Source organism: Canis lupus, chromosome 7, assembly GCF_011100685.1.
Source record: "Canis lupus familiaris isolate Mischka breed German Shepherd chromosome 7, alternate assembly UU_Cfam_GSD_1.0, whole genome shotgun sequence".
NCBI classification, from domain to species: domain Eukaryota; kingdom Metazoa; phylum Chordata; class Mammalia; order Carnivora; family Canidae; genus Canis; species Canis lupus.
In genome coordinates, this window is record NC_049228.1 from 34358850 (window position 1) to 34383856 (window position 25007).

The window sequence follows — 25007 nt, forward strand, 5'->3', positions numbered from 1 at the left end:
TGAAAATTTGCTATTATTAATCTTCATGGGGATTACAGTATGTTAACAGCTGTCATGCTTACATGTTGGTAAAGACATATTTTCAGGGGCTTCCTCAGCTGGGGAATGATACTCCTGACCTTGCTATTTCTGAATGCTTAATTTCCCAGTGGCTCATAACTGTCTAATATCCTGATAATGTGCTCTCATGTTCCAGAGTTTTTGCTTTCCATTCCTTGTTCTTTAGCCCAGCTGATGGCAAATGCTTTGGAATGGTAATGCCGGTCACTCTCCCACACGTGTCAACCTTGGGAAGCTCTGGTGCAGCAACCAGGGATTCTAAGCTACCAGGCTAGGTCTACTCCATTGTCAGCATACAGGTTCTTGCCTTAGCTTTGAGTAAGAATGGCTCATGGGGGTATGGATAACAATAACCAAGAAACCAAATGTGTCTGCTACAGCTTGTAACACCGGATGGTTATATTGCTCAACTGTATGCAGTTCAGTAATGTCATTAATGCCATCAGAGCTTTTCTGCCTTTCCAAGCTATGTGTTCTTAGTTTTTCTTCCTTTTTTATTCAATATCAATGAATTATATTTTTACATTTTAGTTACTCTTCCAAGGTCCAGGTCTAATATGTGACTTCCGAAACCTTTAGACATTTCTTTTTATTTTTTTCTTATGTATTTATTAGAAAGAGAGAGAGAGTGGGAAGGAGAGAGCGTATGTGCAGGGGAAGGGGCAAAGGGAGAGGGAGAAGCAGACTCCCTGCTGAGGAGGGAGCCTGACATAGGGCTCTTGGATCATGGATCATGACCTGAGCCAAAGACAGAAGCTTAACCAACTGAGCCACCCAGACACCCCACCTTTTGACATTTCATTGTCTTGACATTTCAAAGAAGTTCCTGATCTTAAAATGTCACTTTGTCTTTGTTCTTGGAGGATACAATTATTATTGTAAAAGTATTCTTGGATTACCAAAGAGACTAAAACAATATCCTAGGACTCATTTTCTTAACAAGCTCCTGCTAATCCCTAAGATGCTACAGGTAAAACTTAAAAGACATTGTAGGGGAGTTTTATCTCTCCTTCTTAGGGTTTTCTGCTGGGATTTATAATTAAATTTACATAAAACAGATTAACAGGATGAAAGTATACACATTTGTTTTATTATTGAAGTATAATTGACATACAATATATTATTTTTAGATGTCCAATATATTGATTGAACAAGTCCATATATTACTTAGTGCTCACTACAATAAGTGTAGTTACCATCTGTCAGAATACAATGTTACTTCTCTATTGCTGACTATATTCCCTGTGCTCTACTTTTCATTTCTGTGATTTATTTATTTTATAACTGAAAGTTTGTATTTCTTAATCCCTTTCATCTATTTTACCCATCATCTCCCTTCCCACCTCCCAACTGACAACCACCAGTTCTCTATATTTAAGAGTCTGTTTGTTCCTTTATTTTGTTTTTAGATTCCACATATAAGTAAAATCATACGATACTTGTCTTCCTCTGTCTGATTTCTTTCACTTAGCATGATATCCTCTAGATCCACCTATGTTGTTACAAATGCAAGGTCTCATTCTTTGTTATGGCTGAGTAATATTCTATTCCATATATACATATACATATATGTGTATGTATACAAACACAGACACAGACACACACACACAACTCACATCTTCTTACATCTTCTTTACCCATTCATCTATCAATGCACATTGGTTGCTTCCATATCTTGGCCATTTTAAAGACTGCTGCTGTAAACAGGGAGGTGCATAAATCTTTTTGGAGTTGTGTCAGTTTTGGGGGTAGATACCAAGTAGTGAAATTACTAGATCATATGGTATTTCTGTTTTTAATTTCTCTGAGGAAACTCCATAATGTTTTCCACAGTGGCTGCACCAATTTATATTCCTACTAACAGTGATTGAATATTGCCTTTTCACCACATCCTCATCAACATTCATATTTCTTGGCATTTTGATAGTAGCCATTCTGACTGGTGTGAGGTTATATCTCATTGTGGTTTTGATTTTTTTTTCCCTGATGATTAGTGATGTTGAGCATCATTTCATGTATCTGTAGGCCATGTGTATGTCTTCTTTGGAAAAATGTCTATTCAGGGCTCTTGCCTATTTTTAAATCAGATTATTTCCTTTCTCTGGTGTTGAGTAGTATAAGTTCTTTTTATATTTTGGATATTACCCCCTTATCAGATACATCATTGGCAAATCTCTTCTCCTATTCACTAAGTTACCTTTCTGTTTTTTGGTGATTTCTTTTGCTGTGTAAAATCATTTTTATTTCAGTGTTTCCTTTGCCTGAGGAGACCTTTTTATAAACATGTTGCTAATCCAAGAGATTACTGCCTATGTTTTTTCTTTTAGAAGCTTTATGATCTCACATGTAGGTCTTCAATCCACTTTGAGTTTATTTTTGTGTATGGTATAAGAATATGGTCCAATTTCATTCTTTTACATGTAGCTATCCAATTTTCCCAACACCATTTATTAAAAAGACTGTCTTTTCCCCATTGTATATTCTTGCCTTCTTTGTCATAGATTAACTGACCATTATAGGTGTGTTTATTTTTGGACCCTATTCTGTTCCATTGATCTATGTGTCTATTTTTGTGCCAGTGCCATACTGTTTTGATTACTATAGCTGTATAATCTTGAAATTTGGGATTGTGATATCTCCAGTTTTGTTCTTCTTTCTCAAGATTTGCTTTGGCTATTCAGAGTCTATTGTGGTTCCACACAAATGTTAGGATTATTGATTCTAGTTCTGTGGAAAATGCTATTAGTATCTTGATAGAAATTGCATTGAATCTGTAGATTGCCTTGGGTAGAATGGACATTTTAATGATATTTGTTCTTCTGATCCATGAACATGGTATATCTTTTAATTTGTCTATATCTTTACAATTTCTTTCATTAGTGTCCTAGAGTTTTCAGAATGTAGATCTTTAACTTCCTTGGTTAAATGTATTCCTAGGGATTTATTCCTTTTGGTGCAACTGTAAATGGGTTGTTTTAATATAAGTTTTATGTGACATGAGAACCCTCAAAAGGAGATGATGACCCAAAGAAATGGTGAAACTTAAATGCTTTTATGTTGAACAAAGAAGGAAATGTATAAACATAACTAAAATATATGAGAAGGCTAAAGGAAAGATGAATTATTTTAATGAGATCTGTTTGCACAGATTCCTTTTAGCCTCCATTCCCTATGTCTGGTGATAAGAATGTTTCTTTCTTCCTGATATGAGGAGGACATGTTTCACATGAGAGCTTTATCTCCTTCTTTCAGGAAGAAGGGAGAGGTCAGAGCACTCTTTTTGTATCTGCTGTTTTTCAAGTGCTTTTAGTTCAAAATAGTTCTTATTCCAAAGTGGTATATTTTGGGGTGTCAGATTCTACCACAATATAAATTGTAATAAACTTACCATCAAGTTGAGAAAAATACTAAAACCTATGAGCACCACAGTAACACTATAGAGTATAATGTAGTCTGTGTTCTATAGTATAAAGTGTAATTATAATAAGAGTAGCAAGGTACTAAAAGCTAGAGTTTGGGGGGATGTTTTTCTGGGAGAGGAAAATCTTAAAGGAGTAGGATCATTTAGATCAGCAGGAGGATGAAAGCATTCCATAGTGAAAACAGCAGCACTGAAAGGATATATTCGAGATGAATATGGTTTATTTATGGGGGCCACAAGGCATCTATTCTAAATTCCTGTAGTAGAAGATGTCTGTTAGAAATTATTAAAACAATGCTGAACTAGGGAAATGGAAGATTACAAAAGCCTTGAAAGGTAGACAGAGTATGACTCGGTACATTTTAACAAAGGAATAGCAGAATAAAAGTAACATTTAAGGGCTTAGAAGTGGTTTATTAGTTTTTTAATATTTTTTTAGTATTTTTAGCATTTTTTTTAGTATTTTTAGTATTTCTAGTATTTTATTTAATTTTAATAATTTTTATTTTTATATCCTTTTTAAAAATTTACTTTTGAAAGTTTTTATTTTCTTATTAAACATTTAAAAAATTTTAAGTAAACTCCATGCCACACATGGGGCTCGAACTCACAATCCAGAGATCAAGAGTCGCATGCTCTACCAACTGAGCTAGCCAGACTTACCTAAGTTTTTATTTAAATTCCAGTTAGGGCAGCCCGGATGGCTCAGTGGTTTAGTGCCACCTTCAGCCAGGATGTGATCCTGGAGACCCAGGATCGAGTCCCACATTGGGCTCTCTGCATGGAGCCTGCTTCTTCCTCTGCCTGTGTCTCTGCTTCTCTCTCTCTCTCTCTCTTTCTCTCTCTATGTGTCTCTCATGAATAAATAAATGGAATATTAAAAAAAATTCCAGTTAGTTTACATACAGTGTATTAGTATCAGGTATACAGTGTAGTGATTCATCACTTTCATACAATACCCAGTGCTCATCAGGACAAGTGCACTCCTTAATCCCCATCACCTATTTCACCCATCCCCCATCCCCCTCCCTTCTGGTAACCATCAATGTGTTCTCTATACTTCAGAGTCTGTTTCTTGGTTTGCCTCTCTCTCTCTCTTTTTCCTTTGCTCATTTGTTCTGTTTCTTAAATTCTACATATGACTGAACTCATATGATACTTGTCTTTCTCTGCCTTACTTCCCTTGGCACAATTTTCTGTAGCTCTGTCTGTGAAGAAGAAGATTTCATTCTTCTTAATGGCTGAAAAATATTCCATTGTGTGTGTATATATACACACACACACACACACACACATACATGTATGTATGCACATATATATATACCATATCTTCTTTATCCATTCATCAGTTGATGGACAGTTAGGCTCTTTCTATACTTTGGCTATTGTGGATAATACTACTATAAACAGGGTGGATGTAGCCCTTTGAATTACTATTTTTGTATTCTTTGGGCAAATGGCTACTAGTGCAATTGCTGGATTGTAGGGTAGTTCTGTTTTTAACTTTTTGAAGAGCCTCCATTCTATTTTCCAGAGTGGCTGCACCAGTTAGCATTCCTACCAACAATGAAAGGGTTCCTCTTTCTCCACATCCTTGTCAAAACCTATTTTGTGTTGCTGATTTTAGCCATTCTGAAAGGTATAGGTGATAGCTCATTTTAGTTTTGTATTATAGGTTTAATGTGTATTTCCCTGATGATCAATGATGTGGAACATCTTTTCATGCATCTGTTGTTCATCTCTATGTCTTCTTTGGAAAAATGTCTATTTATGTCTTCTACCCACTTTTAATCAGATTATTTTTTATAAGATTTTATTTATTTATTTATTTATTTATTTATTTATTTATTTATTTATTTATTTATTTATTTAAAAGAGAGAGCATGAATGGAGGATAAGGGGAGAGGGAGAGGGAGAAGCCAGGGAGCCTGACACAGGGTTCAATCCTAGGACCCTTAGATCATGACCTGAGCTGAAGGTAGATGCTTAACCACCTGAGCCACCCAGATATCCTGGGATCATTTGTTTTTTTTTTAGTATTGAGTCTTATAAGTTCTTTATATATTTTGGATACTAACCCTTTATCGGATATATCATTTACAAATATCTTTCCCATTCCATAGTTTACCTTTTAGTTTTGTTGATTGTTTCTCTCACTGTGCAGAAGCTTTTTATTTTGATACAGTCTCAATAGTTTATTTTTGCTTTTGTTCCCTTGCCTCAGGATATGTCTCAGAAGACATATCTAGAAAGAAACTTGCTGCAGCTGATGTCAAAGAAGTTACTGCCTATGTTCTCTTCTAGGATTTTTATGATTTAGGTCTTACATTTAGATCTTTAATCCATTTTGAATTTATTTTTGTACTTGGTATAAGAAAGTGGTCCAGTTCCATTCTTTTGCATGTTGTCCTATTTTCCCAACACTATTTGTTGAAGAGATTGTCTTTTCCCCATTAGATATTCTTTCCTGCTTTGTCAAAGATTAATTGATCATATACTTGCGGGTTCATTTCTGGGTTTTCTATTCTGTTCCATTCATCTATGTGTCTATTTTTATGCTAATATCATACTATTTTGATCACTACAGCTTTGTAATATAACATGACGTCTGGAATTTTGATGCCTTCAGCTTTGCTTTTTGTTTTCAAGGTTGCTTTTGCTATTTGGGGTCTTTTGTGGTTCCATACAGATTTAAGGATTGTTTATTCTAGCTCACTGAAAAATGCTGTTGGTATTTTGATAGGGATTGCATTAAATGTGTAGATTGTTTTAGATAGCATAGACATTTTAACAATATTTATTCTTCTAATCCATGGGCATGGAATGTTTTTCCATTTCTTTGTGTCCCCTTCAATTTATTTCATAGGTGTTCTATAGTTTTCAGAGTATAGATCTTTTACCTCTTTGGTTAGGTTTATTCCTAACTATCTTATTCTTTTTAGTGCAATTGTAAATGAGATTTATTCCTTAATTTCTTTTTCTTGCTGCTTCATTACTGGTGTATAGAAATGCAACAGATTTCTATACATTGATTTTGTATTCTGGGACTTTACTGAATTTGTGTATCAGTTCTAGCAGTTTTTTGGTGGAGTTTTTCAGGTTTTCCATATAGAGTATCATATCATCTGCAAATAGTGAAAGTTTTACTTCTTCCTTGACAATTTGTATGCCCTTTATTTCTTTTTGTTGTCTGTTTGCTGTGGCTAAGATTTCTAGTACTATGTTAAATAACAGGGGTGAGAGTGGACATCTCTATCTTGTTCTTGACCATAGAGGAAAAGCTCTCAGTTTTTTCCCATTGAGGATATTAGTTGTGGGGTTTTGATATATGACTTTTATTATGTTGAGGCATGTTCCCTCTAAACCTACTTTGTTTAGAGTTTTTGTCATGAATGGGTGTCAGACTTTGTCAAATGCTTTTTCTGCATCTGTTGAAATGCTCATATGATTCTTATCCTTTCTTGCATTAATGTAGTGTGTCATGTTGATTGATTTGCAAATATTGAACTACCCTTGCAACCCAGGAATAAATCCCACTTGATTGGAGTGAATGATTTTTTTTTAATGTATTGTTGGATTTGGTTTGCAAGTATTTTATTGAGAATTTTTGCATCTGTGTTCATCAGGGATATTGGCCCAGAGTTCTCTTTTTTTGTGGTGTCTTTATCTGGTTTTGGCATCAGGGTAGTGCTGGCCTTAGAGTCAGTTTGGAAGTTTTCCTTCCTTTCCTATTTGTTGGGAATAGTTTGAGAAGAATAAGTATTAACTCTTCTTTAAATGTTTGGTAGAATTATCTTACTAGTTTTTTTAATTAATAGACTTTATTTTTTAGATCAGTTTTAGGTTTACAGAAAAATTGAGTGGAAAGTACCTAGAGTTCCCCTTCATACCTCCCCAGCAGTTTCTGCTATTCTTAACACCATGTATCAATGTGTGGCACATTTGTTTCAATTAATGAGCCAATATTATTACATTATTATTTGCTAAATTCCACATTTTACCTTAATGCTCACTCTTTGTATCATTCTGTAGCTTTTGAAAAAAAGGAATGACATGTATCCATCACTACTGTAGCAAAGAGAATAGTTTTGCTGCTTTCACAGATGAAAGATCATCTGTCCTCCATTTACTCATCTCTCCTTCCCTACCCACCAAACCCTGGCGACCACTTATATCTTTACTGTCTCCACAGCTTTGCTTTTTCAGAATGTTACGTAATTGGAATCATACAGGCCACAGCCTTTTCAGACTGGTTTCACTGAGTAATATGCATTTAAGATTCCTCCATGTCTTTTTATGGCTTGTATATATCTTTTTTTTAAATCACTGGATAATATTCTATTGTATGGTTATAACATAGTCTATTTATCCATTCCTACTTTGAAGGACATCTTGCTTGCTTCCAAGTTTTGGCAACTATGAACAAAGCTGGTATAAATATTCATGTGCAGGTTTTCGTGGATATAAATTTTTAACTCATTTGAGTAAATACCAAGAAGCTCAATTGCTGGATCACATGGTAAGTGTATGTTTAGTTTTGTAAGAAGCTGTCAAACTGTCTTCCAAAGTGGCTGTACCATTTTGCTTTTTCAGCAGTGATGAATGAGAGTTCTTAATGCTCCACACCCTTGCCAGCTTTTGGTGTCATCAGTGTTTTGGATTTTTAATGTATTCCAGGTGTGTAGTGTTACCTATTGTTTTAATTTCAATTCCCTGAAGATATATATATATATATATATATATATATATATATATATATATATATACTTTCCATTTACATACTTTCTTTGATGTGGTGTCTGTTCTTTTGCCTGTTTTTAAAATTGTGTTGTTTATTTTCTTAATGAGTTCTAAGAGTTTCTTATATATTTTGGGTACCAGTCATTTAACAGCTATGTCTTTTGCAATTCTTTTATCCTAGTCTGTGGCTAGTCTTTGATTCTCTTAACAGTGTCTTTTATAGAGCAGAAGGTTTTAATTTCAGTAAAGTCCAACTTACCAATTTTTTCTTTCATAGATTTTGCTTTTGATATTCTATCTAAAAATCATTGCCAAACTCGAAGTCAACAGTATTTTCCCCATTCTTCTTCTAGACATTTTATGATTTTGTGTTTTACTTTGAGATATATCCTCCATTTTGAGTTAATTTTTGTGTAAGGTATAAGATCTCTGTCTAGATTTTTTTCTTTCTCCTCCTCCTCCTCCTCCTCCTCTTCTTCTTCTTCTTCCTCTTCTTCCTCTTCTTCCTCTTCTTCCTCTTCTTTCTCTTCTTCCTCTTCTTCCTCTTCTTCTTCTCTCTCTTTCTCTCTCTCTGTATGTGGATATCCAGTTATTTCAGCACCACTCGTTGAAGACTGTTTCCATTGAATTGCCTTTACTTCTTTATAAAGACCAATTGACTATATTTGTTTGAATCTATTTTGGGGCTCACTTTTCTGTTCCATTCATCTATTGGTCTGTTCTTTTGCAAATACCACACTGTCTTGATTATTGGAACTTTATAATTCTTGAAGTTGGGTAGTGTCAGTCTTCCTATTTTGTTCTTCTCCTTGTTGTGGTGTTAGCTATTTGGGTCTTTTGCCCCTCTCTATAAATTAAAATTGGTTGGTAAATATCCAGAATTCTGATTATCCCCAGAATAACATGCTGGGATTTTGATTGGGATTGTGTTGTATCTATAGATCAGGTTAGGGACTGAAATGTTGACAATACTGAGTCTTACTATGCATGCACATGGAATGTCTTTCCAGTTATTTAGGTATTCCTTGATTTCCTTTTCAGGGTTTTACAGTTTTCCTTGTACAGATCTAGTACATATTTTGTGAGATTTATATCTCAGACTTCATGTTTAGTGTTGGTATGAATGGTAATGTGTTCTTACTTCAAATTCTAATTATTTATTGCTAATATATAAGAACAATCTTTTTTGTATATTGACCTTGTAATCTGCAGCCTCGCTATAATCACTTATTCTAGCTGTTTTGATTCTTTGAGATTTTTTGTAGAGAATTGTGTCATTTTTTAACAAAAACTCATATGTCTTTTTAAGAATTTATTTCTTCCTTTTCAATATGTGTGATTTTTATTTCTTTTTCATATCTTGTTCATTATCTAGAATTTTTAGTAGGATAGATATGAATAGATATCTGAATAGGAGCGATGAGAAGGGACATCCTTCCCTTGTTCTTATTCTTATTCTTAGTGGAAAATCAGTTATAATCTCACCATTGAGTATGATATTAGCTATATGTTATTAGTAGATGCTGATTATCAATTTGAGAATGTTTTCCTTTATTTCTTGTCTGCTGAGAGTTTTTCTCTTGAATGGCTACTGGATTTTGTCACTTGCTTTTTCTATTTATTGATATGATCATAATGATTTTTCTCGCTTGTTGATGTGATGGATTACATTAATTCATTTTCAAATATTGAACCAATCTTGTATATCTGGAATAAATCCATTTGGTCCTGTTGTATAATTCTTTTTATACATCATTGCATTTGATTTGCTAATATTTTGATGAGGCTTTTTGCATTTATGTTCTTGAGATATACTATTGGTCTGTAGTTTTTCATTCCCAAAGTGTCTTCACCTGCTTTGGGTATTAGGGGAATGCTTGTCTCATAAAATGAGTCAGAAAGTGTTCTCTTGGACACTTTATAGAAGATAGTGTAGAGAATTGGTATAATTTATTCCTTAAAGTTCTGGTGTAATTCACCAGTGAACCAATGGCAGGCCTGGTGCTTTTTGTTTTGAAAGGTTATTAGCAATTGATTCAATTGCTTTTATAAATAGAGGACTTACTCAGTCTGTTTCTCCTTCCATGGGTTTTGGAGGATTGTGTCTTTTAAGGAATTAGTCCATTTCATCTAAATTATAAAATTTATGGGCATAGAGTTGTTCATGGTGTTCCTTTGTTATCCTTTTAAGAATCTGTAGTGATGACCCCCCCTTTCATTTCTGATATTAGTAATTTGTGTCTCCTTCCTTTTTTCTTAGTTAGCCAGACTAGAGCCTAGAATTGTACCAGTTTTATTGATCATTTCAAAGACCCAGCTTTTGATTTTGTTGCTTTTCTCTATTGATTTACTATTTTTAATTTCTTTGATCTCTATTCTAATTTTTATTTTATTTTCTGCTTACTTTGGATTTAGTTTACTCCCCTTTAAAGTTTCCTAGATGGAAGCTTAGATTATTGATTTGGAATCTTCTTTTCTAATATTTTTCACTGATTTTGTTGCATCTCACAAATCTTGGTAAGATGTATTTTCATTTTTGTTTAGTTCAAAGTTTTTAAAAATTTTTCTTGAGATTTTTCCCTTGACCTGCATGTTATTTAGAAGTGTTGTTTAATCACCAGGTATATTGGGAGTGTTCCAGCCATCTTTCTGTTACTGATCTCTAGTTTAATTACACTGTTGTCTGAGAACATACTTTTTATGATTTCTATTCTTTTTAATTTGTTAAGGTGTGTTTTTAGGTCCAAGATATGGTATGTCTTGATGAATATTCTGTGTTAGCTTCAGAAGAATGTGTATTCACTTGTTGGATGAGGTATTCTATAAATGAGAATTAGATCCAGTTGATGGTTGTTGCTGTTCAGTTCAACTATGTACTTACCAACGTTTTGCCAATCTGCAAGATCTGTTGGATCTGTCGATTACTGACAGAGGGACTTTGAAATCTCCAACTGAAATGACGGATTCATCTATTTCCCTGTACAATTCTATCAGTCTTTGCATCATGTATTTTGATGTTCTATCATTAGGCACATACACATTACAGATTATTATGTCTGCAAGGAGAATTTATCCACTTATTATGTGATGCTCTCTTTTATTTTTTGTGTACATATGAGCTTATAGTCTGTTTCATTTTTCTTCTTTCTGAAGAAAATTTATTTTTTTAAGATTTTATTTATTCCTGAGAGACAGACAGACACACAGAGAGAGAGAGAGAGAGAGAGAGAGAGAGGCAGAGACACAGGCAGAGGGAGAAGCAGGCTCCATGCAAGGAGCTTGATGTGGGACTCGATCCCGGGACTCCACGATCACGCCCTGAGCCAAAGACAGACGCTCAACTGCTGAGCCACCCAGGGGTCCCTATTTACCTTACTTTATCTGTGTCTTTATATTTAAGATGGGCTTCTTATAGACAACATATACTTGCGTCATGTTCTTTATTCACTATTATAGTCTCTGTCTTTTATTGGTGTATTTAGACCATGGACGTTTAAAGTTATTATTGATATACTTGGATATCAATATAGTTGGATAACATCTACCATATTTGTTACTGTTTTTTACTCGTTGCCCTTGTTTGCCTGCCTGTCTGTCCATCCTTCCATCCTCTCTTTTTCTGCCATATCTGGTTTAAATGAGCCTGTTCTGTGATTGCAGTTTTCTTCCTCTCTTAGTGTATCAGTTGAAATTTTTTTTTTTTTAACTTTTTGTAAGTCCTTGAGTTTGCAGTTACATTGACCAGAAATCTAAGTCTACTTCCAAATAGCTCTATATCACTGCCTGGGTAGGGCAAGCTCCCTATAAGAGAATGTTTCCAATCCCTCCCTCCTGTCCTCTATAACATTGCTATCATTCAGTTCAATTATTCATAAGCTATAATCACTATATATAGTGCTACTACTGTGATATTGAGCAAACTGTTATATGTTAGGTAAGATTAAGAAAAAGAAAATATTTTGTTTTATCACCATATATTCCTTTCCTAATTTAATTTTTGTGTACATATGAACTTATAAAATTTAACATCTCTTATAAAGTCTACTGGAGACAAATAGCCTCAATTTTTGTTTATCTAAGAAAGTATTTATTTTCCCCTCACCTTTGAAGGTTCATTTGCCTGATACAGAATTCTAGGTTGGTGAATTTTTTTTCTTTCAATACTTTAAATATTCCATTGTCTTCTTACTTACATGGCTTCTGAAGAGAACTCTGATTTCTGATTTCCTTAGAGATTTTCTGTTTGTCTTTGACTTTCTGCAGTTTGAATATGATATGCCAAGGTATAGATTTTTTGCTTGTTTTATACTGCCTGGTGTTCTCTGAGCTTCCTGGATTTGTGGTTTGGTGGTTATCATTTCAGAAAATTCTAGGTCATTATTTCTTCAGATATTTCTTCTTGTCCTTTCTTTTGTCACCTTTTATAATTGTCTCATGTTTCTTGGATATTCTGTTCTTTTTCATTTTTTTTCTCTTTGTATTTTAGTTTGGGAAATTTCTATTGGCAGTTCTTCAAGCTCCTGATTATTTTCTTGGTGGTGTCCAGTCTATTAATGAGCCTATCAAAAGCATTCTTCATTTCTATTATAGTGTTTTAGATTTCCAGCACTTTGATTCTTTGAGTTTCCATCTCTGCTTATATTTCCCATCTGTCCTTTCATGTAGTTCACTTTTTCCATTAAACCCTTTAACATATTAATCATAATTATTTTAAGCTTCCAATCTGATAAGTCCAACATTGCTGCCATATTCAAGTCTGGTTCTGTGCTTGCTTAGTTTATTAAACTGTGCTTTAAGTCTTTTAGTGTGCTTTCTAATTTTTTGTTGAATGCTGGCCGTGATGTAGTGGTTTAAAGGAACTGAGGGAATAAGCTTTTAGTGTGAGATACTGTGTTTGACATGGTAGGAGTTAGGCTGTGTTTACTGTTTGGTGTTGCTACAGGTGTCAGAGGCTAAATTTCCTCTAGTGTCCTCCTTTACATCCCCCCTGTTGTGCTTGAGCTTCCCTTGAGAACTCTTCTATAGTCTGAGATGTGCAGCTATTTTAGTGTATTCCCTTGTTATTTTATAGGCACACTTCTGACGTGGTGGAGGCTGTAGGAGTAGAGGAAGCATTTTATAGCCCTGTGATTAGGTCTCAGTCTTTTGGTGAGTCTGTGCCTTTTTAGCTTTGACCATCACAAGTGCTTCTCAGTCACTCTGTCACCGTGAGATGGGAAGGCTAGAAGGAGCTGGAGTTGGGTATTTCTCTTCCCACAGGTCAGTTAGGTTGTGAAAAAGGCCAGCTATTTAGGCTCTGGTAAAATACTTTCTCTTGAAGCAGGCCTTTTTAAGAATAGAGATGCTTTGGGCATATTTCAAAATGGCAACTTTTCCTCTCCTACTAGAGGAAGCTTGGAGGGATTTTTCTATAGTCTTTGCTTGTAAGAACCTGTTCTAGAGATAAAATTCACAGAAGTGTAGGAATCCCCTTCAGATGGTCCTTCTGAAGTTTTTAATCCTCAAACTTGTCTATCCTGAGCTTCCAATTTTTCTTGACATTTTCCTTCCTAGCCCTACTTCCCCTGGAAGTTTCTGCTCAGGTAGATTGTGATTTTTAGGAACACCTGTCTGTCCAATTTGGGGGATGGTGGTTTTCCCTGGGACCCCAGTTCTCTAACGGATTTAAGAAGAGTGGCTAATTTTTTGGTTTGTTCAGCTTTGCTCTTGTTGTGAATGATGTCTTCCAAGCTCATTATGTGCCAGACCAAAAACTGGAATTCTGCAATGCTTTTTTTAGTTAGAACTTTCAAATATGGACTGAGGTTTTGGCTTTATTCTGAATAAAATAATTGAACTGGAATTTGCCTATATTGTTTAATAGCCTTTTATTACATTGGTAATAAAGTGTTGTGCCATCAATGTATTGATATTTTTAACCTCTTTTTAGAGAGTGAAATGCCACTCAATAGCTATTTTAATTGTAATTCCTTTTATTATGCCTGGAAGGCCAGGGATAATCTCTTTTAGAACTCTCCACCAAACTATCTCATTCATAATTTCCCTCCATCAGGTTATGAGTTATAACTCATAACTCATCAGGTTATGAGTTATAACTCATCAGGTTATGAGGTTATAACTAGTCTCACTTTCCATGCCTATCCCTTTTATCCTCCATTAGGTTCAACAAGTTGTCAACATTTGAACATGAGTAATCATATATCTTACCTTATTGTTTGAAAGTCTACCATATTCTTAAAAGTCTTTTAGATAACCCTTTTAATTAAAGTCTTTCTGGAAGCCTACAAAATAACTCTCAGAAAGGACACATTTCTGTGATACGACCATGAGCAGGCCTTTTGCTGTATTTCCCAGGCTTCTTTTTGTTTGTTAACTGAATGTTGCCTTATTTGTCTAAATATAATTACAATATTTCAGAAATGGGTAGAGAGCATGTTTTCCATACTTTATGTCATGTTGGATCATCTAGTAATCAGCAATTAACACTGCTTAAAAATACTTAATGTATTTGGTATTTTTGTTTCTACTTTTTACAGGATGAACTCTCTGGAATGAAAAATAGGATACAAGTAGCTGAGCTAGAAAATGAAAAGCTCCAAGAAGAGCTGAAATCTCAGAGACAAAAGGAAGCAATGAGGGAACAAACACTTCTGGATGTATCTGTGAGCATTTCTTAAAGCCATAAATTATATCCGGTTTGAATGTTCCTTCCTACTCTCTCCCACAGCCTACTGAACTGCTGAAATTCTCAACTTGAATTTTGGCAGGTGTACTGTGCTGTTACTCATTAAGATTCATCATGGTGGAGTGGCTCCTCAAGTGAAATGTGATGTAGTGATGCCGAATCTCTGTACTGCTTTCCTCTCCAAGCATACCGTGTATGCTTTTCCCACAGGGAAAGAGTAGGTCTGAAGCAGGAAGCAGGTCATATAGGAAGGACTTTGTTAAATCCAGAAACTTTCCAACTGCAGCTTGGGTTTCTGTTGTATTTCTCTATACTTTCCTTGTGCTCTGAATAAGTCTAATTGGCAGCATGATGTAGCAGAGAGAACACCAGCCTGAGGGTGTCAGGATCAGCATGTTAGTTTTCCTGAAAAGCTGGGTGTTTCACAAGTAATTTTACGGGGCTTTCAAACATGGTTTGACCTCATGTATCTTCTGTTTATTGGCAATTTGAGAAGATTCACATATATTAACTGTTCTGAATCTTTAATGTGAGTAACAATCACTTGGGACACTTGTTGACAGTGCAGATTCCTGAGCTCCCTCCCCTGAGAGTCTGATTCAGTGCATTTGAGTTTAATCTTTGAGTTAAAAATATGAATTTTTAACAAGTTGCCTAAGTAATTCCAGTACCAGTACACCACATTTTGAAGAACAGTGGATTTGATGATCTCTATAATTGTATGACACAAAATTCTTGTGATGATATTTAAGTAGTTTTTAAACTTAATATCTCCTTATGACTTGTCAGAGATACTGTTGCCTTAAAAATGTTATTTACTCTTTTGCTGTAGGACATAGTTAATCACAGCTTGTTCTGCTTTTTGAAACAAATTCAATGTTCCATGGGGAAGTTTTATTTATTTTTTTTTTTTAATTTTTATTTTTTTCTTTATAATTTATTTTTATTTTTATATATTTTTTAATTTTTATTTATTTATGATAGTCACACAGAGAGAGATAGGGAGGCAGAGACACAGGCAGAGGGAGAAGCAGGCTCCATGCACCGGGAGCCTGATGTGGGATTCGATCCCGGGTTTCCAGGATCACGCCCTGGGCCAAAGGCAGGCGCCAAACCGCTGCGCCACCCAGGGATCCCCATGGGGAAGTTTTAATACTGCCTGTTGCAACCTTACTTTACAGTGGATTTTGGTGGTTTTGACTTAGTTGTCATAGGTAAATCGGTTCTGATTAAGAAAAAATATGAGTGTCTTAATGTTTTACCTAGGTGTCCTCTAATTTTTTATTTTGAAATTTTTTTGTCAACCTGACCTGATGTCTCATTTGTAATCTTTCTGAGTTCTGTGTTAGAATTTCCTATTTAGAAGTAGCTGACTGTGCTAAGTTTATTTTTCTGCAGTACATTTCAGTTTGTGTCCAGCTGTTTTCCCTCCACCAGAAGACTTTTTTCTGAGTATATATTATTTGTTATCAATGTTATTAGTTAAAAATTCCATCTCAGTTGCTTATTATTGTAATGTCAATTTGAAGATGATGTAGCCATATGAAAAATACTTTGAAGTAGCTCCTTTTAAAAATAAATATATTCTTTTGCTTTTCTTCCAAATACATCGTCACTTAGCAAACAGTGACTTGCTTATTCATAGACTTCAGTATTTGTACAATGGCAAAGAAGTGGAAGAAGGGGAAGTGAAATGAGAAAGGAAATTAGGCAGACAAGTGAACCAGAGGGCAAGAGAAGTAACACTGAAGAGGAAGGAAACAATGTAAAAGCACACATGCTTTGCTATATGAACAAAGGAAACTTGCTGAAGAAAAATACAGCCATAATTATGGCAAAAACAAAGTTGTAAAGTGGTTTTTAAAAACAAAAATTCAAAATGATTGTTGCAGATGTGTCAGGAGACCTTGATATCTATTTTAATGTTAGTCTTCTACGTTATTTTGTTGTTACAGAATTAGTACCCCTACTGCTTTTGGCTTGTGTAGGTGAATTGGGGCATTTCAGCAATGTATATATGGTACTGTGTTCAGAGTTTTCGTGTAAATGAAACTTCTTAGAATATCTTAAATAGCTGAGTGAAGTAAGTCAGTCGGAGAAGGACAAACATTATATGTTCTCATTCATTTGGGGAATATAAATAATAGTGAAAGGGAATATAAGGGAAGGGAGAAGAAATGTGTGGGAAATATCAGAAAGGGAGCCAGAACGTAAAGACTGCTAACTCTGGGAAACGAACTCGGGGTGGTAGAAGGGGAGGAGGGCGGGGGGTGGGAGTGAATGGGTGACAGGCACTGGGGGTTATTCTGTATGTTAGTAAATTGAACACCAATAAAAAATAAATTAAAAAATAAATAAATAAAGGGGAGAGGCCAGGAATGCTGCTAAACTTCCTAAATGCACAGGAGAGCTCTCCACAGTAAAAAAAACTACCTGGCTCCAAATGTCAATACCGCTGGGTTTAAGAAATCGTGGTCTATCCCAAAGTCAAAAAGATTTTCCCTTTGTTTTCTTCTAGAATATCTGTAATTTTAGATTTTACATTTAGGTCCAAGACCTGTTTTAAGACATTGATTTCTTATATATTTTATCAGGTATGGATCACAAATTGTTTATTATTGTCTTCCATATGGATATTCAATTATTTTGTTGAAAAGACTATTCTTCTTCCATTAAATTGCATCTTTGTCAAAAAAAAATATCTTAAATATAAACATATCAAGGGACATCTTTTTTTGCCCCTGAACTCTTTTTACTAAGCCTGTTAGCATGCTGATGGTTAGATCTTGCCAAAGCTATTGGCAGATTTGAATATAGACATTCAGTATTTCTTAATGCCTTCTTTTGAAAAATAATTAAAATAGTTATATAGTAATGATTAGTAACTGATGACTACATGTTATGTAGCAGGCACTACATCAAGCACTTTATTTACATTCAATTATTTTAGGTTTATAGTAGTGAAGGAAGGCAGGTGTTAGGTCTGTTTTCAGATGAGTAAATTAACGTACAGGGCAGTTAAATAAACAAAGCAACTCTACTAATGTCACAAAGCTAGAAAATGGGAAAACAAGGACTCAAACATGGGACTAACTCACCAGATCCATCTGCCTAGCCTTGAGTTGTACTGTCTTTCTGTATAAGTTAGGAATAGCTTGTCAGTATTGAACCCAACTATCTTTGTTTGCCATGGGGTAGAAGATTCTCCCCAGAGGAGAGGGACATCCTTTATTGTTCCTGAGTTTTAGTCATCGACTTGGATGGTAGCCTACATGACTTTTAGCTCTTAGCCCACTTTATGGCCCAAAGGTTGAAGAAACAAGCAGGTTATGTTTTTAAAATGAAAAATCATTATTTTTAAAAAATAAAAACCATTTCCATCTTCATTTTTCATCATTTTTAAGTGAAATTTCTTTCCATGCAAAGTTTTTCTCCAGAGTTCAAAAAATTATAATATTAAAATATGCTATTTATTAGAAATTTGGGGGGCGGCTGGGTGGCACAGTTGGTTCATCATCCAACTTTTGGTTTTGACTCAGGTCATGATCTCAGAGTCGTGGGATCAAGCCCCACATTGGGCTCTGTGCTCTTCAGAGAGTCTGCTTGGGACTTGCATTGCCCCTCCCCACCCTTGAAAAATAAATAAATCTTAAAAAAAAAAAAAAAAAGAAAGACATTTGGCATTTGTACTCATTCGAAGATTTAGATTTTTTTAAAAGATTTTATTTATTCATGAGAGAGAGAGAGAGAGAGAGAGAGAGAGAGAGGCAGAGACACAGGCAGAGGGAGAAAGAGGCTCCCCGGTAGCCTGACATGGGACTCGATCCCAGATCTCCAGGATCACTCCCTGGGCTGAAGACAGGCACTAAACCGCTGAGCCACCCGGGCTGCCCAAGATTTAATTTTTTTTAAAGCAGAAAATTTCTGAGCCATTTCTTTTTATGTCTACATTTATCCCCTCGCTACCACTCCTCTTCTCAATTAAGAAATCGAAGGTTTTCAGTGATGTCCAGAGATGTAAATGTAATTAAGTTTTAAAAATTTTGGTCAAGGGACGCCTGGGTGGTTCAGCAGTTTAGCGTCTGCCTTTGGCCCAAGGCATGATCCTGGAGTCCCTGGATCAAGTCCCACATCGGGCTCCCTGCATGGAGCCTGCTTCTCCCTCTGCCTATCTGCCTCTCTCCCTCCCTCTCTCTCTCTCTCTCTCTTTCTCTCTTTCTCATGAATAAATAATAAAAAAATAAAATAAAATTTTGGTCAAATACCATTCAAGTTCTTAAATGTTATCTGTGAAAGGACAAAGTGTCAATTAGGCTAGCACTTCTTTCCAAAGAATGACAATATTTTATATCATGAATCAGTGATCTGTGAGTTACATACTTTTTCCAGTTTCTCTATAGGAAATTAGTGCTGCCATTCTTCATAGTTCTCTAAGGCAACTTTGGATGCACTCACATCTTGAGAGGTTTGTCCTTACCTACAAAATCGAGTTCAAGCTTGTTATACCATACTTTCCAGACCCTTACATGAATCTCTAGCTCGACATTTGGATGTCCATTGTTTTGTGCTTCGATCTCTAGTAATTCTGAGTTGTGTGAGTCTCCTGGAGGTACCAGACTTTTTCACACCTCTTTGACTTTCCCCATGTGTTTTTTTTCCTGGCATGCTCTTCTCATCTAGCTCACTCTTTTTCATCTGAGATATCCCACCAATGTCAACATTTCCCCATAAAACCTTCCTTGAATCTCTGGTTGTTCTTAGTACCCCTCCTCTGTTTTGGCATCATCCCCTATACACCCCCTGGCCTAGCACTTACTGGTTAAATTGAAATTATCTGCTTAGCAGTTTGTGTTGAGGGTAAGATTGGTCTTGCTCATTTTTACCCTCCAAGCTCTTAGTGCAGTGTCTGAATGTAGGAGGTATCATACCCAAATGTTTGCATAAACTGGACTTCCAGAAGAATATAGGATAGGCCCTCAGAATACTAATTGGGATGAATGCAGCTTACCTCATTCTAGCATGATATGACACTGCAGTATAGTTTAGTTTGGGACCTGTCCTCTCTTGTGAGTACTACTATATACTTTGGCCCTTAGAAGAGTTCAATAATTATTTATTGAATTGAATTAATATTTCAATCCTTATTGTACACATAAATTACTCAGATCTTTGGGCTGTATATTTCATTGAATGTTGAGAGGGTACTGGAGGTGGCAAACTTAATGGGTATATACCAAATTCAATCTGTAGGTATGTTTTATATGTTTGACAAACCATAAACCAGTATGTAACAGTGTTTCAAATGAAAAGTCAGATCTCTGGGTTAGCTTTTAAAAAATCAAAAGATTTTTTTGTAATGGGAGTTTGCATTCACACATGGCAGCAATTGCCTGGAACTGAGTAGTGGCTGCCCCACCACTCTTTTGTGAGTTCCTGACATGCAAGTTACATGTCATTTCTGTTTTTGTCTCCGTGCACTATTTTTCTTATTGAAGATAAATATTTTTTCTGGAAATGCAGGACAGCATAGCGGTTCAGGGCATGGACTAGGGAACTAGATTGCCAGGGTTCAGATCCTAGCTCTGCTGTTTATTAGCTACTTCCTACCTCTGTGACTCTTACCTGTTACTCACTGTGACTCAGTTTCCTCTTCTTATTTTATTTTTTTAAAAGATTTTATTTATTTATTCATGAGAGACACAGGGAGAAACAGAGAGAGGCAGAGACACAGGCAGAGGGAGAAGCAGGCTCCATGCAGGGAGCCCAACAAGGGACTTGATCCCAGGTTTCCAGGATCACGCCCTGGGCCAAAGATGGCGCTAAACCGCTGAACCACCCAGGCTGCTCTCCTCTTCTTTTTTAAAAAACAGATTTGTTTATTTTAGAGATAGAGAAAGAGAGCAGCATGGTGGGAGAGGAGGGGCAGAAGGAGAGAGAAAGACTCTCAAACAGACTTCCCGCTGAGCATGGAGCCTGACATAGGGCTCCATCTCATGACCCTGAAATCATAACCTGAACCAAAATCAAGAGTCAGACACTTAACTGACTGAGCCATCCAGGCACCCCAGTTTCCTCTTCTATAAAATGGAGATAACAATGGAACTTATTTCATGGGTTTGTTATAGTGATTAAATGAGTTAATATATGTGAAGCACATAAACAGTGTCTGGCACCTAGTAAACACTGTATGTATTAACATTATTATTAGTCATGCCTTTATGAAAGGTGGAAAATGAAATCAAGAGAGGGCTGTGTGTTTTAAGAATATATGTCTTCAGAGAAGTAAGAAACAAGTTCATTTGTTGAAACACTGGCAGCCAGTCCTCTTTGCTCATTTATGTTATTGCCTGGACCCATAGGAATTTGACTTTGTAACACTTGTGGACTATGACCCTAATAGCCTGAAAATGTAAAATCGTGCTTGATGTGTAGTTTAGAGCAATCTGCTTTGTATTCCTTTCATCACAGATGAGAATCAGTGTTCCATTCGTAAAACTGGCATATTGATTAACAATTAAATGCAGGTTGTAATTACTCATACATTTTATTTTAGGGAAACCTGAAGAATTCTTGGATTACAACAGGTGAAGACTCTGGGATGGATGAAGCTGCCAAGAAACGATTCTCCCATGGCAATGTAGATACTGTCAAGGGTCCATCTGCCAGTGAGACTGAGAAATGGAAACTAGAACTGGTAAGAATTTGGGTGCTTTTCTCTTATGCATCTACTTTTTTTGTACCTCTTTTTTTTTTTATCATGGTAGATATACATACTATTAAATTTAGTGTTTTCGCCATTTTAAAATTTACCATTTAACCATGGTAAGTGTACAACTTATTTGCATTAAATACAATCATGGTGAACAACACTCTCCATTTCCGGAACTTTTACCATCCTAAACAAAAACTCTGTACCCATGAAATAATAACTTCCATCCCCTTCTCTCCCAACCCTTGGCAATCTCTTCTACTTTCCAATCTCTATAAATTTGCCTAGTCTAGGTACCTGACATATGTGGAATCAAACAATATTTGTCCTTTTGTGTCTGACATGTTTCATCTAGCATAATGTTTTCAAGGTTCATCTGTGGTGTAGCACATATCAGAATTTTTTGCCTTTTTAAGAGTAATATTCCAGTTACATATACACCATACTTTGTTTATCCATTCATTTGCTCATCAACATTTTAGTTTGTTACCACCTTTTGGCTCTTATGAATAAAGCTACCATGGACATCAATATACAAGTCTGTTTTTGTCCCTACTTTCACTTCCCTTGGGCATATAATCAGAAGGGGAATGATTGGATCATATGATAATTCATTCTTTTCTTTTTCTGCTCCTCAGACTCAGTCATTTGAACTGTCCTATATTAAAGTTTGCTGATTCTTTGTTCTGCTACTCATATCTGCTCTTCTATGCCTTTAGGAATTATTTCATTTGTTGTATTTTCAGCTCCAGATCTGTTTAGTTCCTTCTATAATTTGCTTTCTTTAAGTTTTTATCTTAATTCCAGTTAGCTTAGAGTATTATGTTAGTTTCAGGTGTACAGTTGTTTTCCTTATTTCTTTTAGTCCTTTGGCCATATTTTCTCTTAGCTCTTTGAGCATATTTAAGATTATTGTTCTAAAGAGTTGTCTAGTAGGTCTGGTATCTATAGATTTTTTTTTATATAGATTTTTTTTAATGGTGGTTTCTGTAGATTTATTTTGTACCTCTAAGTGGGCCATATTTTCCTGTTTCTTTGTATGTTTTGTGATTTTTTTTTGATTGAAAAGTAGACATTGAAATGAACTATTACACTGTGATAACTCTGGAAATCCAATATCCCAGTTCCCTATGGTTCTGTCTCTTTTATTATTGAAGGTTATATTGTCCCTTTTGTTTTGATACTTTTCCAGATTATTTCTGTAGACTATTCTTTGTTGTGTGTGATTACTGAAGTCTCTTTCATTAGCTCATGTTTAGGTAATGTTTGACAGAGATTCCCATGAATGCCAGGAGCTAAAACAAGTAAACAAACAACCACCAAAAAAAAATATGCATAGAAAATCAAAAAAAAAAAAAAAGAAAAAGAAAAATAGCCACCTCTGCCAGTGTTTGCAGGTGTGCTCAGTGCTGGGGCATTCCTTCACCATGTAGCTGGGCTTGCTCTGAGCCTAGAGATCAGCTTGAGCTGAAAGCTTAAGGTCTTCTCAGGACTGAGCATGTGTCTTTCCTGGACATGCTCCTGGTTTTCTGAATTTCCCTCATATAACACAGCTGGTTTTAAATATACTCACTTCCCAGAGTCAAAAATAATTTTATTTTCAGATAAATGATACTTTCCAATCTTTTGATCTGTGTAACAGGCCTTTCTTCTTCCTCCTGTTTGAAGTTTTCCTTGCATTAAATTTGACGTGGTAGAATTGATCAGCAATGATGAAAATGTAAAAATGACACTGTAAATGGAGGGTTTCAGGGAAAGATAGAATGGATGATAGTTCAGCTCTCATTATCATCTCTCAGTGTTATTTTTATAGTTTTCTAAAGTCTCTTTCTGGCCCCAGCCTCCCTCCTTTCTCTGTCCCTAACTCAAGCTTTTTCTGCTATTTTGGAAAGAGTTCCTTTAAAAAAAAAAAAAGAAAGACTAAATAAGTCATATTGTTTTTCCAGCTGAATAATCTCTGATAACTACTTAATACCCACCCATGGGATAAAGATCAATCTCCTGAACCATCCACAATTTGCCTCAAACAACCTTTCTGGCCTCATTTCTGTCAGTTTCTCCAATATTACTGTAGACACACAGATCACTCACTACTTAACTACTTCATAAACTTATTACCTACCTCCATTCCTTTTTGCATTGCATTGCTGACTGTGGTTTATGCAGACATCCTGGCCTAAAATGTTTCCTTATCTTCTGCCCCAAAAAGGTTTCCATCCTGTAAGACTTCATTCAAATGCCCCCTCTGGGGATCCCTGGGTGGCGCAGCGGTTTGGCGCCTGCCTTTGGCCCAGGGTGCGATCCTGGAGACCCGGGATCGAATCCCACGTCGGGCTCCCAGTGCATGGAGCCTGCTTCTCCCTCTGCCTGTGTCTCTGCCTCTCTCTCTCTGTGTGACTATCATAAATAAATAAAAAAATTTAAAAAAAAAAAGAAAAAAAAAAACAAACAAAACAAATGCCCCCTCTGATTCTGCCTTCCCTGATTACATTCTACTGCTCTTCTGTTTCTCACATTAGAATTAATTTCTCTTTTATGTCTCCGCTTAGTGTTGTATTTATAACTGTTATGGATTCATTTGTATCCAGTTTGTGTCAGAGGTCCATCCTTGCATCTGTGTGCCCTATGTCCTAGATCTTTCTCAGTGTTTGAGAATATTGTGAATATTGCTACTATAGACATTCTTTAATATACCTGGTGGTGTGCATGGCACACATTTATGTTGGGTATGTACCTTGAAGTGGATTTGTTGGTCTTGGGATCCGTATGTGTTCACAATGAGTAGTTAGGGTAAACTTTCTGAGTGGTTTTTATCAGTTTACACTTCTATAGCAGCATAGGAGTGATATCATTTCTTCTTATTCCCAACACATTATATTGTTAGTTTTTTCTGATGGACCTATAGTGCTATCTCATTGTGATTTTCATTTGCATTTCTCTAATTACTCAGGAGATTGAATATCTTTTCATGTATTTATCAGTGTCCTTCTTTGTTTTTTTTTTTTTTCAGTGTCCTTCTTTGTGAGGCACATGTTCAAATATCCTATTCATTATTTTAAGGTAACTGACATTTTTTTTAACTACTTTATATATTTTGGATATAAGCTCTTTATGGATTATTGTAAATATATTTTCTGACTTTTTCTTTTCTTTTTTTTTCTTCATGACTAATCTAAAAATTTCTTAGTTTTATTATAAACTAATTTATCAGATTTTTCCCTTTATTGTTTAATGCTTTCTGTATCCTATATAAAAAATGTTTTCCGGGCCCAGGTCATAAAGATATCCTGTTATATTATCTTCTAGAAACTTTATAGTCTTACTTTTAACATTTAAATCTATAATCCACCTGTCTTTATTTTTTTATGTGATGTATAGGGGGTCATTCTTGT

At 35.5% G+C, this 25007-nt stretch overlaps 1 protein-coding gene and 1 long non-coding RNA gene across 16 annotated transcripts in view; one reads left to right on the forward strand and one right to left on the reverse strand.

Moving 5' to 3' along the window:
- SDCCAG8 (SHH signaling and ciliogenesis regulator SDCCAG8) overlaps positions 1-25007 on the forward strand; it is a 236206-nt gene that overhangs the window by 17885 nt on the left and 193314 nt on the right. For 12 of the 13 annotated variants that reach the window (XM_038542720.1, XM_038542719.1, XM_038542723.1 and 9 more), the window contains exons 5-6: positions 14758-14883; positions 21460-21600. In XM_038542720.1, coding sequence (XP_038398648.1) covers positions 14758-14883; positions 21460-21600 — 267 coding nt within the window. Of the gene's footprint in view, positions 1-14757; positions 14884-21459; positions 21601-24625; positions 24676-25007 lie in introns of those variants that run through there. The other variant, XM_038542728.1, reaches the window with a different exon arrangement.
- The window catches only part of LOC106559039, a 32819-nt gene continuing 29233 nt past the window's right edge, over positions 21422-25007 (reverse strand). The window contains exons 5-6 of one of the 3 annotated variants that reach the window (XR_005362207.1): positions 23738-24012; positions 23001-23347 (exon numbers count right to left, since the gene is read on the reverse strand). This is a non-coding gene — a long non-coding RNA (uncharacterized LOC106559039). Of the gene's footprint in view, positions 21578-23000; positions 23348-23737; positions 24013-25007 lie in introns of those variants that run through there. The other 2 variants (XR_005362206.1, XR_005362208.1) reach the window with 2 other exon arrangements.